This window comes from Xenopus laevis, chromosome 3L (genome assembly GCF_017654675.1).
Source record: "Xenopus laevis strain J_2021 chromosome 3L, Xenopus_laevis_v10.1, whole genome shotgun sequence".
Lineage (NCBI taxonomy): Eukaryota > Metazoa > Chordata > Amphibia > Anura > Pipidae > Xenopus > Xenopus laevis.
In genome coordinates this window covers 45804198-45823080 of record NC_054375.1, presented here as the reverse complement: position 1 = coordinate 45823080, position 18883 = coordinate 45804198, and the positions used below count along the sequence as shown (strand labels likewise).

General features: G+C 39.5%; 1 protein-coding gene across 2 annotated transcripts in view; it reads right to left on the bottom strand.

Annotated features, from left to right (window-relative positions):
• Positions 1-18883, bottom strand: part of arhgap26.L (Rho GTPase activating protein 26 L homeolog) — a 268850-nt gene that overhangs the window by 166066 nt on the left and 83901 nt on the right. For both annotated transcript variants that reach the window (XM_018251140.2, XM_018251141.2), the window contains exons 6-11: positions 18278-18388; positions 16598-16702; positions 15732-15861; positions 14343-14443; positions 8903-8997; positions 1305-1383 (exon numbers count right to left, since the gene is read on the bottom strand). In XM_018251140.2, coding sequence (XP_018106629.1) covers positions 1305-1383; positions 8903-8997; positions 14343-14443; positions 15732-15861; positions 16598-16702; positions 18278-18388 — 621 coding nt within the window. The remainder of the gene's footprint in view (positions 1-1304; positions 1384-8902; positions 8998-14342; positions 14444-15731; positions 15862-16597; positions 16703-18277; positions 18389-18883) is intronic.

The window sequence follows — 18883 nt, the reverse complement described above, 5'->3', positions numbered from 1 at the left end:
AGCCTACAGGCGATTGCCTTTCTGTAATTTGGAGCTTTCTGGGTTTAGGGTCAGGGCACACAGGCAGATTCAGGGAGATTAGTTGTCCTGTGACAAATCTCCTCTTCTTCAGGGGCGACTAATCTCCTCAAACTGCCTCCCCGATGGCTAAAATGTAAATCGCTGTCAGGATAGCACTCGGAGCGATTTGTTTTCCGAAGTTGCCCACAACGTCGAGCGACTTTGGAAAACAAATCGCTCCGAGTGCCATCCTGCCAGCGATTTGCATTTTAGCTGGCAGGAAAGGCAGTTCAGGGAGATTAGTCGCTACGAAGAAGGGGAGATTTGTCACTGGGCGACTAATCTCCCTGAATCTGCCTGTGTGCCCTGACCCTTACGCATAACTGATCTCATACCTGTACATTCTAGAAAGGAATGGTTCTAGAAAGAAAGATTACCCTGATACAGTGCCATTTATCATCAGTTTTATTGGAAAGCTGTATTGCTCACCAGTGAAAGCGTTCGCTGAATTGACTAATGCCAACGAATAATGGATAAGTTGGCTTCTATAGTATCAAGGTGGTTTTAATTAGATTTCCCCATGCACCTCCACTAGAAGTTCTCTAATGCTCATCCCATGAACCAATATATATTAGTTAGGGATGCACCGAATCCACTATTTTGGATTCGGCCGAACCCTCGAATCCCTGGCGAAAGATTCGGCCGAATACCGAACCGAATCCTAATTTGCATATGCAAATTAGGGGTTTAATGGGGAAACATTTTTTACTTCCTTGTTTTGTGACAAAAAGTCACGCAATTCCCCTCCCCATCCCTAATTTGCATATGCAAATTAGGATTCGGATTCGGATCGGCTGGGCAGAAGGATTCGGCCGAATCCGAATCCTACTGAAAAAGGCCGAATCCTGGCCGAATCCCGAACCGAATCCTGGATTCGGTGCATCCCTAATATTAGTGTTTTCCTGTTGTGTGGGAAAAAGCATTGCTTGGATTGCTGGGAAATTATGGAAATAAAGGCAATTGAAAGCACAGTTGCCCTTTGTAGGTTATGAAGTTGCTATCTAATGGAAAGCTTTTAGCTCCCCCCCCCCTACACTCTGCAGACTAGCAATACTGCTGAAATCACTCAGGGCCAACTAGTAATTTTAGAAACAATGATTGTTAGGTAACAGTGTGCTGGGCCCATGGGAATGAAACCTATGAAAACAGAATCCATTCCATTTCTCTGCCATCTTTCACATGCCACAGAATGGGTCGTTTTTTAGTGCAAGGCCTACAGGTGTATGGTGCTTTTATTTACTTACTGGCTCCCGTCCATCCATTGCTTCCATCCATAGCTTTCGGTCCTCTTCAGACAGGGCCTGCATCGTTAGAACTGTTGGCCTAGAAAAGAGGTGAGAACAGGGAAAGTTGAGTCTAAGGAATTTGTGGAACTAAGAGAAACATAATCATCCAACAGATAGGCCACTGGAGGGGATCAGAACGGATTCAGACAAGCTCACATTGCATTAACAAATGAAGATACCGATTCCCACCTGCCAAACTGTTTGCCAAGAATACACAAAACATGTTTTGCATTTCATCTCCTCATTTGCCACGAGTAAAAAAAGGAATCAGCCAGTTGGGGCTGTGGGAGGATGAAGAGCTCCGACTGCCAACATGCAGAACTGTGGACACAAACGCTGTCATCTACTGGGAAATCATAATGATACAGGCCCGTGTGACAGCTTAACAAGACAAAGAGCTTCCAACAAGCAGTCTGCCACTATTATATTCATCTCAATCTAAAAACAAAAAAAAGTGTAGCCTTTTTATCCCTGTCAATGAGACAAATTAAATTCACAATCAAGGAGTGAAAGAACGCCACAATGTATGATTATTATACGATTTGCTAGTTAAATGAACTGGAAGGATCATTTAAGTATTAATGGAAGTTAATAGAAGACTATAGTGAAACATTGTCTACTGGAATGTATTATGGAATTATTCTGTACATGCTATGAACAAACTTAAAGGACGTGTCCTGCATACGTTATATACAGGTATAGGATCCGTTATTCAAAAATCTTTTATCCAAAAAGCTCCAAATTATGGGAAGGCATCATTTTAATCAAATAATAAATTTTTCTAATATGATTCTCTTTTCCTCTGTTATAATAAAACAGTGTCTTGTACTTTATCCCAACTAAGATATACTTATTCCTTATTTAAGGCAAAACAAACTATTCGGTTTATATAATGTTTTATTGATTTTTTAGTAAACTTAAAGTATGGTGATCCAGTTTATGGACAGACCCCTTATCTGGAAAACCCCAGATCCCGAACACTCAGGAAAACTGGTGATGCCCCCTGGGTCACTAGATTTCACCCATGCTGGAATAAGCAATAGTAAACACGTAAGCTCGACCAGGCTAAGCTAAAAGTCCCAGTCTCACTGACTGCTGTAGTGGTGATGCAGTAATGCAGTTCAACAACAGCGGAAGGGTCATATGTCAGAAATGCATGCACTAATACTTGAAAAAGAGCTAAAGGGGGGAAATAAACAAAAGAAGAAAACAATCTAAAGGAAAAAAAAAGTAATTAAAAAGGACGTTTTTGAATCTCTGAACAATAATGATTCAGGGTCACCATTTTGGATTGTCAGTGACACTGCACATGCTCATTGTGGTCTGAGCAGCTGTTGAGAAGCTAAGCCTAGTGGTTGTCTCAAATTATCAAGCAGAAATTGAGGTTGGTCTCTCATAGAAGCCGATGAAACTGTCAGGGGGCCTATCCTCTCCCAGCGGGAGTAGTCAGGACAAAGGAGGAAGCTTTAGGGGTTAAAGTCAAAGTTCGTGCTACAAGTAGGATCAGGCAAAATCGTAATCAAAGTCCAGGCAAAAAGTCCAAAAAGGCACGCAGAATAATATCAAATTCGAGGTTCAGGCAGGGTCAAAAGTCCAGGAATCAATATAACAGGATTTATCAAACACCCAGGAATGGTCAAAACAAAACCTACAATCGGGCCTCGAACTGGCGTCCTTTTATTTTGATCTTCGCGCCAGGCATGTGACATCATCATGGTGACGTTGGCCCACGTGGTTAATTGGCCCCGCCATCTTGGACGTGGCGCCGCCGGAGATGGGAGCGCCATCGGGCGCTCCTGACAGTACCCCCTCCCCCAGGGGGGGGCTACTGGACCACCATCTTGTGGTTTCTTTGGCAACTGCTTGTAGAATTCCCGTATTAGATCGTGAACATCTTCTCTACCTCGTATTCCTGTTGACCGTCCACAGAGATAGCCAAAGGAGGAGATTGTTCTGAAGCGATTAGCAATGGCCGGTTTTTACCAAAGACACATGGAACATATTAGGGATTTTACAGTATGGTGTGTGTCAGTCTCTAAGCTCAGGAAAGTGACAGCAGCCCAGAGCATTTGCAGGAAAGAAGACGGGGAACTACTGGGGCATTTTCAGAGGCACAGATCTTCCCTGGTAAAGGACTGTGGTTGCCTTGGGCTGGTACAGAACTCCAAAACATAATGTACAGCATTTGTACCCTGCTTCTTTAGTTAAGCTTTAGTTCGGTGTGCTGTAATGCTAAATAAAAGCAATTACAGAGTCTTGTACCCTTTTTGTTAAAAACCTACCCATGCGCTGACCACAAATAAAATGAATGGATGTCATAGAATGAAAAATCCTTCAAATCCCCAACGCTAAACTGAAAAGCCCCGTTCCTTATTAATGCCTACAACTCCAGGGCTTTAAATGAGCAGTAGGTTTAATATATTACACTTTCCCAATTACAGAAGTCACAAGAGAGATGAATGCACACAGCTCCTTAAAAATCTCCAAGTGACTACCCAGGCCTTTAAAACTAAAATACACAGAGAACTTGATTGCTCTCAAACCAGGCTTTTTCGCTGTGGGAAAGTCTGACAAACAGCAGAATTCTGCAGCCTTTCAACAGTCTCGCTGCGAGTTTCCCTTTTCCTTATTAAAAGCCTGATAAGTGTTAACAAGGGAGGAAGAGCCATGATTTCAAATACAATTACTCCAGAAATAGAGACCTCTAAATGAAAGCTACAGCAGATGGTTTATTCTGAGGGTTTCCTAGGCAGAACAAATACAAACATTCTTGTAATATTGTTTGCTTCTGCCTCCCCCTGCACCAAAAAGGAACAGATCCAATTGCATGTGTTATACATAAGGTGAGTGCCCATAACAGTATAGCTTGTCCAATCCAATTTTTTTTGCCCAATGAATCTGTGAAATCTGTTATACAGAAAGATCTAAATTATGTGAAGCGCCTTTGCCATAGACTCTATTTTAATCAAATACTTGCATTTTTTAAAATGACTTCCTTTTCCTTGGTTTTAACAAAACAGAGGCTTCTACTTGATCCCAACTAAAGGTGGCCATACAAAGGCCAATAAAAGCTGCCGACAGACCGTGTCGGCAGCTTATTGGCCTGTGTATGGGCCCCCCCGACGGGATTCACCGATCGAGATCTGGCTGAAAGTCCACCTCAAGGTGGGCATATCGGGGAGAGATTCGCTCGTTTGGCGAAATCGCCAAACGAGCGGATCTCTCAGTGTATGGCCACCTTAAGACATAATTAATCCTTATTGGAGGCAAAACAATCCTAATGGGTTTATTTAACGTTTAAATGATTTCTTAGCAGACAAAAGTGACAGAGTTCCAAATTAAGAAAAGATCCGTTATCTGGAGAATTCTGAATAACAGGTTCAATACCATCTTCCTTGAGCCTTGTGCCTTTACATGATCATGAAACTCCTTGGTAATTACACTGCCATCTGGACCAACTACATTTTGGTACTCTGCAAGGGGTGCTTTTTTTTTTTTCTTGCTTTCATAAAACACAAGTATTAGCGAGTCATGTGACACAAATGAGATCTCTAAGCACAGATTAAAACTGATGACATCAACAAGCACTGTTTATATAGTGAATAAAATATTGTAAAAAATAAAGATATTATTCAGCCACCTCAGAGTTCCATGACCATATAAAAGGCCATGGAACTTTAAGGTGACTAATATCTTCACATTTTACAACAGGGAGTACTTTACTCATTTTACAACAGGGGGTACTTTACTCATAATAATACAGAAGTGACATCACTAAGCACCGATTAGATGGATATAATTTACAGGACAGGTTTCCGAACTGTCTGGAGAGGTAGAATGTAGTGGCTTTAATGATACAATGTGGATACCAGAAACAATAGTGTTCATGATTGCTTCTCATTGAGTACGGTGGAAACATAGTTTGCAAACAGTAATTTTCTTTTAGTGATTTTTAATTATTTATAATTTTCTGTTCTGAGTGTCTTGAGCTTATCTTTGAGTCAAATTATCCTTACAATCAGGCAGATATTGAAATCAAAAATGGTCTTACAGGAAAGATAAGCAATAGAAAACAACTGTCATTGGTAATGGCTGTCACTATCTGTCTGTCCCTTTCTATCCCCTGAACTGCTGGTTCTGACTCCTGAAACAATGGAAAACTAAGCAACTTCCCAATATCCATTCATCGCTCATTCTCACTGGGTTTATAGGCATGTGTCACTGTCATTGGTAATGTCTGTCACTATCCGGCAGTCACTTTCTATCCTCTGACCTGCTTATAGACATGTTTATAGACACGTGTAACTGCTATTGCTATTGCTATTGTCTTTCTGTCCTCTGACCTGCTTGTTCTGACTCCTGAAACGCTAAGCACCTTAGTGACAACAGAACTGAACCCTTATATCCAATCTGTCCCCCCCCTTTTTTTTGGGTGTGTGGGGGGGAATAATAAGGAATTGTATTGGGCTACGCTATTATTATTGTGCCCAGGAGAAATAGCGCAGTTTGGCCAAACCAATAAGAGAATGTAATGTTATCACACGATAATGAGGCCAGTACCTGGGCACCCATCCACAGCCACTATGAGCCCATGTATTAGAAGCAAGTCATCGACTTGGCTTGCTTCCCACAAAAGCAGGTTTAGCACTGCATTAATGAGGCTTTATGGATTTGGGATTTCCTGTGCATTTATGAGTTTTACAGATTTACTTACAACACACTCAGGTTTATAGATTTAGCCACAGACATGGATAAGTGCTCTTTCTATCGTGCACAGAGTTCCAAGAACAGAAGTTCCAGTTTCTTACAATGTTACGTCCAGGTTTTTGTGTGGGGGTGCAGAAAAGTAGGGGATACAGCATTTTCGGTGCAGGCAGTGAGATACCTGTGAGCCAGCCCCATGGATTTTATGATCAATGCCCGGTAGGAAATTAAAGGGCAGTTGCCTCAAAAAACAAAAATAATTCATTTATTTACGGTCTTCTACAGAGAAGGCTTTGGAACATAGTTGGTGGGATTGGCTTCCATTCATCCATAAGCGGTTGGGCACTGATGTTGGGGGATCACATTGGAGTTACAATTCATCCTATTGGTGTTTAATTTGGTTAGGGTTGGGTTATGGGTTAGTTGGGTGAGGGCAGGGCAAAAATGGTTCACAAATTTTTGACCATATACTTCCCATATGTAATAAAAGGCACTAAGTTAGCCCAGGAGCAGTAACCAATAGCAACCAATAAGCAGGAAGCATGTATTGGTCACCTGTTTGAAACAAACATCTTATTGGTTGCTCTAGGTTTCTGCACCTGGGCAAAATAAGTGGCTTTTATTACATATTGGGGATAGTGTATGTACTCATGAACTACTCCCAACAGCCATAACAGAAAACTACAGTTATTCAAAATTACGGAGCAGAGACTAAGGGGGTTATTTATTAAAGGTGGAGTTGTTTTTTCCCCAAAAAATTATAATTTTCTAGGGTAGTTTTCAATATAAACTAGATTTTTTTTAGATTTATTATACTCCGAAGTTGGAAATACAGTGGAACCTCAATTTTACATCCCCTGATTTTAAGTTTTCCCTCATTTTATATTCAAGTTTTTCACCACGATTTTACTGATTCGAGGTACAGGTATATGATCCCTTATCCGGAAACCCGATATCCAGAAAGCTCCGAATTACAGAATGACCCCATCTCCCATAGACTCCATTTTAACCAAATAATCCATATTTTTAAAAATGATTTCCTTTTTCTCTGTAATAATAAAACAGTAGCTTGTACTTGATCCCAACTAAGATATAATTAATCCTTATTGGAAGCAAAACCAGCCTATTGGGTTTATTTAATGTTTAAATGAATTTCTAGTAGACTTAAGGCATGAAGACCCAAATTATGGATAGAACCGTTATCCAGAAAACCCCAGGTCCCGAGCATTCTGGATAACAGGTCCCATACCTGTATAACAAAACCTCAGAAACTTGACCTTTGATGAATAACCTCTAAGTGAAAAGTATCTTGCCCATTAATCTATGTGTAGAATGTATATTTGCCTTCAAACTGTATATCCTTATTTCTCCATATATTACAGCCCCATAGAAGTACTGTTTGCATGGACTTCAAAGGGCAACTAAAGGTCGAGTTAGCTTGCTGCATAGACAGTCAACTTAAAAGAATTCCCATTGCACCCATACTAAAACAGTACCCTGTACCTGATACAAAATAAGATATAATCAATCCTTACAGGAAGCAAATAAATTGGGTTTATTTAATGTTTACATGATTTTCTAGTAGACTAAAGTTGTGCAAAACCAGATTACAGAAAAATCCGTTATCCAGAGAACTTCAGGTCTTGAGCATTCTGCATAGCAGGACCCATACATGTATTGTTCCTTTAATATAAAATACAGTATCATTGCAGGATTTGTGATTGAATTAAAGATAATTAATCAATACGTTTGCACAGCACTGTACAAGGTGACTAAACATCTCCATATACAAAAAATATTTGTCCTGTGAAAATCTTCATAGTCATAATATTTGTCCTATTTGTCAAATACTAAATTGTTGTACCGTATATTTTTAATGTTTTTACCATAGCAAAACAATTTTAAGGACAATAACAAGCCTTGCAAAGCTGCATATATGTCTTTGAATAATACATACTGCATTTCCAACACAGGCTAAGAAGATATTTACATTTCTAGAAACCACATAGCCAAGGGGGAAAATGCATATTGCACCTGAGCAAACAAAAAAAAATATTATATTTATTCCAGCCTGTAGCAAGCTGGAGTTAATGGATCACTAGAAGAAAATGTAATGGACTTTATTCATGGTTTAATGATAAATATAACTACCGAAGGACACAATGATTCAGAGAGCAGATTAAAGCTACAGAATGAAATGGTGAAAGTGTATTCATGATATTTATTGAAACAGCCACATTCTAAGGCCCCCATTCCCATTAGATACACTTTCCAGATAACAATTAGATATCACCAGACCTGTACAATGTGAGAAATGAAAAAGGCTTCCCATCTAGTTGAATGAGAGACATGGCACTTGCGGTTTCTAAAGGATGACATACGTGTGCCCTCAGTAGGATCAATAATAGGGGTTGAGGAACATACAATGGATTCCATTAAATGAAAAGCCATTATCATCTGCTGGCAATTTTTAAAGGGACATTCTCAGACAATGCTTTCTTAAAAGTAATGTGGTTATTTCTCAATGGAGTGCATCCGTTTTAATACAGAGTTGTAGTGTAGAAAACGAATTATTTGCACCCACCTCCCCCGAACAAAATAGAACAAGAACTAGAGAATATAAGTTGCATACATATATAAGAGCATAATGCAATCTGAGTGTCTGCAGGCAGGCAACCTACAGTAGCACCCACAACTGCCTCTCATTTATCTCAATGGAAATCACCTTGACCTGCAGACTAGGACATTGTGGTTTAAAAATTTTCAAGCGAGATTCATCTTCCAGGTTCCAGTGAGCCCAGATCTCCCACAATGCATGAGGTACAGAATGAGAAAATGAGAGTTACACTCACCGATCAACGCCTTCCACATCGAAGCAAAACCTCTTCTCAATGGATTCTGTTTTTCGCCGTATGCAGGATTTCAACTGAACGAGTTCTTCCTCTCCCTAACAGAGAGCAAGGCAAAATAATGCAAGTGGGTTGGTTGTGTGTGTGTGACTTTGCTTCTGATAATCAAATACAGGTATAAGATCCGTTATCTGAAAACCCGTTTTCTAGAAAGCTCCAAATTACAAGATGTCATCTCCTAAGGACTACATTTTGATAAAATAATTCAAAAATGTTTTAAATTATTTATTTTTTCCCTGTTATAATAAAATAGTTTATTCTACTTGACCCAAACTTAGAAAATGAATTCTTATTGGAGGCTAAACAATCTTATTTGGTTTAATGAAATTTTAACAAATTTTTTGAAGACTAGGGTATGGAGATCACAGAAGAATTACAAAAATGCCCCAGATCCCACGCATTCTGAATAACAGCTCCCATACTCATATTCAACACTTTCTATTTTCATATACACACTTTCTATTTCCCCAGAATTTTACACTCGGCTACACATAAGGCAAAAGGAATCACACAAAATAACAATACAAATGATTTTACACGTTGTCTGATGGTATTAAAAGAAATAAGCAAGCAAGTTAGGTGTTTTTCAAACATCACTTTTTTTTTACACATTTTTATAAATATTAGGGATCCACTATTTTGGATTCGGCCAACCCCCGAATCCTTCACAAAGGATTCGGCCAAATACCGAACCAAATCCGAATCCTAATTTGCATATGCAAATTAGAGGTGGGAAGGAAAAACATTTTTACTTCCTTGTTTTGTGACAAAAAGTCACGCGATTTCCCTTTCCTCCCATAATTTGCATACGCAAATTAGGATTCGGATTCGGTTTGGCAGAAGGATTCAGCCGAACTCGAATCCTGCTGAAAAAGGCTGAATCCTGGCCAAATCCTGAACCGAATCCTGGATTCGTTGCATCCCTAATGAATATGCTTGAGAATGACTATGCCCATGTAGAACTCAGGGGAGAAGGCTATAGCTGGCTTATGCACTGGAACATTACACGGAGGCTAAGCGGGTCTCATTTTCATTTTGATTTGTGGTGCTCCTGCAGTTAGCAGTGACTATGACACCTGTAAATGGATAGCCTTGCCAATACAGGAATAGGATCCGTTATCTGGAAACCCATTATCCAGAAAGCTTCGAATTACGGGAAGGTCAAATTCCATAGACTCGATTATAATCAAATAATTAAATTTTTTTTAAAAGGATTCCCTTTTTTTCTTTCTAATAGTAAAAAAACAGTAGCTTGTACTTGATACCAGCTAAGATATAATTAATTTTTATTGGCGTCAAAACAATCCTATCGGGTTTATTTAACGTTTGAATGGAGATTCAAATTACAGAAAGACCCCTTATCTGGAAAATCCCATGTCCTGAGCATTCTGGATAACAGGTCTCATACCTTTAGTTACGTATAAAAAAGGCACATGGAAGTGATTTAATTGTCGGGGGATTGTAATGCCGCTTTCAAGCTGACATACTTTATTTGTAACTGCCATGGTAATATATAATACCATTATGTGTTATCTGATGCCATCTAGAAAAGGAGCACAGAGCAAATAAAGTAATATTGTTTATATTGCATTTCAGCTCCTAATAAAGGTTAAGACTAAATCTAGAAAGTGATGCACACTGCCCTGTAGGAAAATCATAAAAATGGATGGGTGTCTGAGCTCAGATGGCCACAAGGAGTGTGTGCAATGATGCTGTTCATTAAAGGTCCTTACACTTCTGCACGGAGTGTTACAAAAATCGCATCTACAGACACAAGGGATTCATGGAACTACCACAACCATGAACATGCCGATAATTCTAGAATTTCCACTGCTGGCTGTATCAACAAGTGCAAAAGACTTGTACCCAAAGAATCATAAACTAATGTTGTTTTTATGCTGAGGTGACACCTTCCCATTATGGAAATCTGAGCCACAGCATGAGCTTGGTTAGTGATCAAACACTCCCACAATTGCCTTTGTTTAATGAATCAAACACAACTGATGTGAACGCAAAGCTGTATTCGTAATGACACTGGGATTGTGGGTATAAAACATGGCAGCCTACATCAGAAATTGCACACAGCAATTTCAGTTGTCAATGAGCCATCAAAACTTCCTTTTTCAAGCAGGAAGTTTAGCCTTATATGAAGTGTAATTCGTATGGCAATTTCTTAAAGGAATTGTTCAGTATAAAAATAAATACTTGGTAAATAGATAGGCTGTGCAAAATAAAAACTGTTTCTAATATACAGTAGTTAGCGAAAAATGTATAAAGGCTGGAGTGACTGGATGTCTAACATAATAGCCAGAACACTACTTCCTGCATTTCTGCTCTCTTGGTTTCCACTGATTGTTTAGCAGGCAGTAACCAATCAGTAATTGAGGGGGGAAAACATGGGTCATATCTGTTGCTTTTGAATCTGATCTGCAAGCTGAGGATCAATTGCAAACTCACTGGACAGTTATGTCCCATGTAGCCGCCCTTAAAGTAGCTGACTAAAGGCCCCCCATACACGGGCTGATAAAAGCTGCCGACAGACCGAGGCAGCAGCTTATTGGCCCATGTATGGGGCCATCCGACAGCCGTTCCCGATCAATATCTGGCCAAAAACCTCCGATCAGGCAAGGTAAAAAAAAATCCCGTCGCGTCCACATTTGTGCGTTGATGCGGTCCTACCATCCGACCGCCTGTATTGCCTCCATTCTGATCCGATCATTGCGCCTTAGGGCCCACGATCGGGTCTGCCCGATATCGCCCACCTCAATGTGTGCATATTGGGGAGAGATCCTCTGTGAATGGCCATCATTTTGGCTAACTATTTTAGAATATATTTTCTGAGCCGATCTATTTTCTCTGTTTTTATTTTTAGACGGAATTATTCCATTAAGGCTAATTGGGTTATGTAATAAAAGGTGCAAAGTAGACCGTGTCTAAAGTAGTTTAAGCTTAAAAACAAACATCTCACTGGTTATTAGGGTACTTTGTGCCAAACTTTGTGCCTTTTGTTACGTATGAAGTTCAACTTATTTTATTTTCAGGAAGCTCAGCAGCTGTGTATCAGGTCACCCAAATAACGACTAATGCTTTATAATAGAAATGGGCAAACTCAGGAATACATCAGAATTTAGTAAATTAGCATAATCTCCAGCTGTATTCATTCAAACACTGACTTTAAGGGCTCTTACACATGAGCGTTTTGACCTGCGCTCCCCTGCGTTCCGTTTTTTGGTGTTCAGCCGCAGGGGAGCGCAGGAATAGACGCAAGTCATTATTTGAAATGGGGCTGTACTCACTCAGGCGCGTGTAGGCGCCGAACGCAGGTTCAGACGCAACATGCTGCATTTTTCCTGCGTTCGGCGCCTACACGCGCCTGAGCGAGTACAGCCCCATTTCAAATAATGACTTGCGTCTATTCCTGCGCTCCCCTGCGGCTGAACGCCAAAAAACGGAACGCAGGGGAGCGCAGGTCAAAACGCTCATGTGTAAGAGCCCTAAACAAAAAGTTCTTGATATATTGGACAATTGTTTTGCGGTGTACTCAGTTGGCCTGACAGGCAGCCATTAGACCCCAGAGGAGGACAAAGGAAGCATTATGGACGCAGCAGGTGTTAGACACTATTTGCCAGACTGACAAATAATGTTTTTAAAAAATGGTTACATCCTTTTGATAGTCTTAACAACATTTTGAAAAATACTTCAACGTTTCAGCTCCCCAGAGGAAACTTTGTCAAGAACACTAAGTTACCGAGTGAAAACAAAGCAGATATTAATATAGGCATTTCTGACAAGATGGAGCCAAATATGCAAATAACCACAATCAGTGATGTCATTCTTACATGAGAATACATTTAAATATTTACAAACTAAAGCAGAAAAAAATGAAAACCGGTGACTGCAACCTGCAGAACTGCATAATATGCGTTTGATTTCTTTTCTTGGAAACAGATGCATCAAAATGACTGTAGATTTACTAAGAATCTCTGCAAAGGGATTTTAAGAACTGTCGAGGTAAATCCCAGAATTTAAAGTATAAAAGCCCAACCACATTTTTGTGTAATAGGTAGAGAATACTGTACAGAACTGCTGTACAAATTCTTACATACTGCAGCTCTATGTATGCCACGTATCTCAATTCAGCTCCAATCTACTTTACACTTGTTTCTACTTTCTCCAATCTGCTTATGGTCATCTGCAATACAACACTAGTTGCCCCATTGCAGGACTTGCAATGCCAGGGGGGTGGGCTGGCTTAACAAAGAAGGGCATTCAGGGGGGTAGGTAAGCAGATCAGCAGAGATATTTTCTGGCTTCCCAAGTCTGTTGTACATGGGTGTTCATATGGCAGGTCTATGCAGTAAACTGCAGCGCACTGCAACAAATATTAGGGATGCAGTTGCCCTAAGGGTCAGGGTACATAGACAGATTCGAGGAGATTAGTCGCCCGGTGACAAATCTCCACTTCTTTGGCGCAACTAATCTCCCCGAACTGCCTCCCCGCTGGCTAAAATGTAAATCGCCGGAGGGATGGCATTCTGAGCATTTCATTTCTGAAATCGCCCAAAGTTTCCCTGTGAGGTAACTTCAGAAAACGAATGGCTGGGGAGGCAGTTCAGGGACATTAGTCGCCCCAAAGAAGAGGATATTTATCGCCAAGCGACTAATCTCCCCAAATCTGCCTGTGTGCCCTGACCCTAAAAGTAAAATTTGGATATTGCACTGGCAATATCTGCCTTTTAGTGAGTCTGCAATATGACTTACACTGAGCAAATGTAATTACAGTTGCCCCCTTTACACAGAGGGACCAACAAACAGAGACGCAAATAGAGAAAATGTGAGTAAATTGCACCACATACCTCTATATGTAATAAAAGGCACTACGTTTGCCCAATATTAATCACCTGTAGCAACCAATAAGATATTTGTAAATTCTACTTGCTCATTGATCTCTACAGGTTACTGTGCCTGGGCAAAATGAGTACAGGTATGAGACCTGTTATCTAGAATGCTCGGGACCTGGTGTTTTCCGGATAACAGATCTTTCCATTATTTGGATCTTCATACCTGAAGTCTACTAGAAAATCATGTAAATATTAAATAAACCCAATAGGCTAGTTTTGCTTCCAATAAGGATTATTTATATCTTAGCTTGGATCAAGTACAAGCTATTATTTTATTATTACAGAGAATAAGGAAATCATTTTAAAAAATTTGGATTTTTTTTGGAATAATTCAGAGCTTTCTGGATTATGGGTTTCCGGATAATGGTTGCATACCTGTACCTTTTATTACAAACCCCCAATAGAATAAGATAATAGAGAAAGGCTAAGGTTTTAGAAATTTGTTACGACACGTTAAAATGTATTTGCCCTCTAAAACTTACCACTTTTCCTCCAGACTTCTGGTCAAAAGGTACCATGGTCATTTGTTTGGTTTCCCGCTGGTAAGTGCAGTAATGTTTGACCCAAGACGTCCCAAAATGCCCTGTAATGAGATCATAGCATTTGGAGCAAGGCTTCATGCATCATAGGCTTGTTCAGTAAATGCACTGGCATTATATAATTTACACTGTGGAGAGACACTTGAGCCCACAGCCTACTATAACATGCGTTGACTAAAAGCAAATAATTAGGCTGAAATCCTCAAACACAGTGAAGTGGGAAGCTCAGAACCTCTGAACAAACACCTTTTGATGCTTTTGGGTGCTGTGCTGGAGGACACTTCTGCCACAAGGGCCATGACCATATGCAAAAGTAGTACCAGCAGCACACTGTAGCAGTTTATGTGTTGCAAAAAAATGTATTCTGCCTAAAACAAACCAGATGGACAATGTTTCAGGTCCCTAAAGCTCACATACTAGAATGTAACTGCTGTAAAGTTGTTAATCACTCTTTAGATTTCAAATTCTGCAGCATAGGAAGAGCCATGATTTTAAATACCCAGTATGTAGTTTAGTATTTAGAAATCATCCAAGACAAAAAAGCACAGTGCTCATTATTAACAGCATTTTATTGCCACAGATTTTTACACAGGCTATAAAACAGGAGAGCAATTAAGCTCAATTTGCAACATATGCCAAGACTGCCATCCCTTGTGTTCTTCTTTGGCCTCAAAACTTGTAGATCAAAAAAACATTGGAACGTTGTTCAATGAATGAGCACAGAGAACATGTCAACATAATAAGTAAACACGCCTCAAGGGAAGAAAAGCAGAAAAAGTTTGCCCACAACACTAATAAAGTACTCTCCGTCTGTAGAAGTGAAATCCACTGTTAGATAATAATACTAGATGATTAAAAACTATTTGCAAACCTAGTTACATTTACATTGTTTGACATGACCCTTCAGCATTGTCTTTTTCCAAGTAATATTGAATATAAGTTGCACTGGGGCCTGGTGAGCAAGAAAATTAGGTGAGGTAGTCACTAAAAGGTTCACAAGGCACAAAAAACTCACTAGGGCCTCAAAAAAGATCTGCCTGGAGGAGTGATTTTCAAGACCAAGATCAACTGGTCATGACTGGGTAACTGCTCAATCAGAACTTAAAAGTCATTCTAGTGAAGATGAAGCATATATACACAAAAAGAGGACAACAGTGCAGAAGGTTGTCTGGAGTTGGGAGGGTTGTCAGAAAGGGCGAAGCTGAAGCACGATCATTCCAGTTTTGCAGAAGCCATATTAGAAGTTTTATAAAGATTAATAATCCTAACATAAGCCCAAAAACTCTAGATGAATATTGCCCTTCCCAGTTTAGCCCAAGTACCGGTACTTACTTTTCTCCTGAACATAGAGGTATCCTTCCATAGTGAAAGGGCTGAGAGCTAAGTGCTCATGAGGATTCTCTTTCATCTTCTTCATCAATGACTCCACCTCAGAGCGTGTACCTTCAAACCGGTCCCGTGTCTGACAATTCAAATGCAACCATGGTTAGATAAACAGGACAGTGGCAATAGGCAGAAAACATGTGTAGCAATAAAAGTGCCAGTATTAGACATCACATTTCATTAAGTATTTTTTGGTTTGCTTTATAGTAAATTGTTGGGAATCAAAACCTACCATCTTGGGAGAAGCATCTAGTTTCAAATGTGGTTGCCAATTTACAGTGTACTTACAGAAGGTAGCAAGCAAGACACTATTTTGGGATTGCAGAAGTCAAAGGAGAAATTCCTTCTTAAAGGGGTAGTTCATCAGAGAATAAACTTTTAGTATGATACAGAAAAATGATCCCCAACCAGTGGCTCCTGAGCAACATGTTACTCATCAACCCATTGACTCTTACTCCCAGTGGCCTCAAAGCAGGTGCTTATTTTTTTCTGGTTGTGGTTGCATAAAAACCAGGTGTACTGCATAACAGAGTCTACCAACAGCCAATCACAGCCCATAATTGGTACTCCCCTCAGAGCTTTGGAACCTTAATGTGGTTTAACAAGGCTTCTGTTATCCTTATAGTGTACAGTAGGGGGTACATTATTCCCTATGCACATTCATACACAAAGAGACAGATACGCACATGCACATTCCCCTTTTAGCCACTGAATGTTTGTCTAAAGGTGAAAGATATGTGTGAAACCGCAAATCTGTAGGCTGGTGAGAACATTGTTTATTAAGCATGATAAGGTGGGTGAAAAAATTTACTTACATTTTGAATGCTGATGGAAAGCTGTGTTTTAAAGTCACTGAAGTCTTTGGCCAGTTCATAGCCATGGTGATAGAAGGTGAAGAGGCCTTGCAAGAAGGCAAGCAGCTGAAACAACACAGGATCATTAGAAGGCATTGTACATTAGCAACATACAAATGAATCTCTAATAATAAAATGAAATTACTAGCAAGGTCTATATTACAGAGATAAGCAAGCCTGCAGGCGTTTCAGCTAGGCTAGGAGCTCGCATTTAGAGCAATGACACACACAGGTGGTTGCTTTCAAAAGAAAAGCTTGAATAGGCCATTATAGTAAGTGGGTGGAGACTGTATAGCATTTATCAAAGGAATTTTGAGTTGCAATAAATACAATTATTATATTAATCTTTCATTAGCTTGCCATTGTTATTTTTCACTAAGAAATAGGCCAGTTTATAAATATTGTGATATAAGTGATGCTAAGGCAAAATGCTGCACAAGGCATTATAAGGCTTGAGACCTTCCTCTTCAGTAGAAAAAGTTTCCAAATGATTATACTGTATGTAGGGAGCATTGCTGCCTCTTGCTTGGGCCCAATCATTTTGCAGTAGGGTTTGCAAGAACTGCTAAATACTCGATTACACAGTTTGCATCAGTTTGATGTATTTTCAGACACATTTCTCCCCTCCTGATTACAATTCAGAATGTATCATAAACCACAAAAGAGACCAATTGTTTTTATTTTTCCTTTGTATTTGACTAGTGGAAAAATATAATAAACTGGCTCTATACTTGGGTGTGGATTCTTGGATTGGTATAGATTCTTATCTTCTACAGGTGCTTTAGATAAATTCTTATAAATAAACCATTGCTCTCCTTAGCTGCTTTCAAAGGCTGAATCGTTTTGATAAAAAGAAAAAATTGAGATTTAAATTAATTGGAACTTAAAAGCTTCCTTGCTGGCCTCATTAAAGTCTCTGAGCAAAGGGTAAGTGAACATGTTCCACCACTCAGTGGCACAAAAGGACTATGTTGCTCAATGAATGAAAATGCTCCTACAGTTTATGAGTACAAAGGGTAAGTGAACACAGTAGCTGCAAAGGATTAAGGGTTTTAAATGTTTACTGCACTTAAGCACACAGAAGAAGTGTTAAGGGGCTTTGACATGGCACCTGAGCTTACATATTGTGGCCTAAATGTGGTACTTACATCTCACATTTTTGTAAAATGTATTTAAAGGGATTCACACAGGCTGAACTTGAGAGCTATTTTCTGCATGTGCAAATAACGGCTGTATACCTGTTAAAAGTCCAGATTATGTTTTAGACCGAGCACTAATGATTTCTCTATTTTGGTTGTTGGTCCTCTGTGTGCTTGCATTTTCAGACTGAAATCAGCCATGTGTGTGCAGTAACGTAGAAACAAATTAGGGACCTGAACAGATTCAACTCTTTCATGCAAAAATACAAGAAACAAGAGCGATTTACAGTAATTTAATAGATTCAAGAACACAAACCTAGCTTCCCAATCAGACACGGTTGCCCTGGACACACATATATAAACAGGCACACATGCACGCTTCACATTCTGCATTCAAACAAGGCCCTGCTGGGTTCTAAATGCCTTTGCAGCTTTAATGAACTCTCCTCAGAAGCACTGAAAATGGGGGCAGAATGCAGAAAGTGTGGGAAAAATAACTTACTGGTTCAACAAACTCAAACATTTTCCTCTCCTGGACCTCGTGAACTTTTAAGACGTATTCCAGGGATACCTCATAAAAATGCTGACTCATTTGGTCCAGCTGGACGTCCGCCTGAAATGACATACAAGGCGATGCTTAATTAAGGTCAATCACTCAGATACTTTGGAAAGAGTCAGAGCTTGCTGAAAGCAACACACACACACAAAAAAAAAATAACACATTTTCTCTTTTTAAATAAATGTGTTGTGGGTGCTTGGCACTGCCCATCACTGCTTTGATTTACAAATGATTTACTTAAATACAAAGCAAGTCTTAGACAGTAAAGTACAATTTATTTGTTCAGCATGACATGGCCTGCAAAATACTCAGTTTCGTAATCCAGAATTTTTTAATGGACTGGGTTTTTCCAGATAAGGGGTTCTTCTGTAATTGGAGCTATCTACCATAAATCTATCTATTATTTCTAAATATTAAAACAAAACCCAATATAATTGTTTTGGCATGATTATGGCTTTATACTAATTTTCATTAGTTATTACCAATATAGGATCTGTTATCTGGGAACCAATTATCCAGAAAGCTAATAATTACGGGATGGTAGTCTTC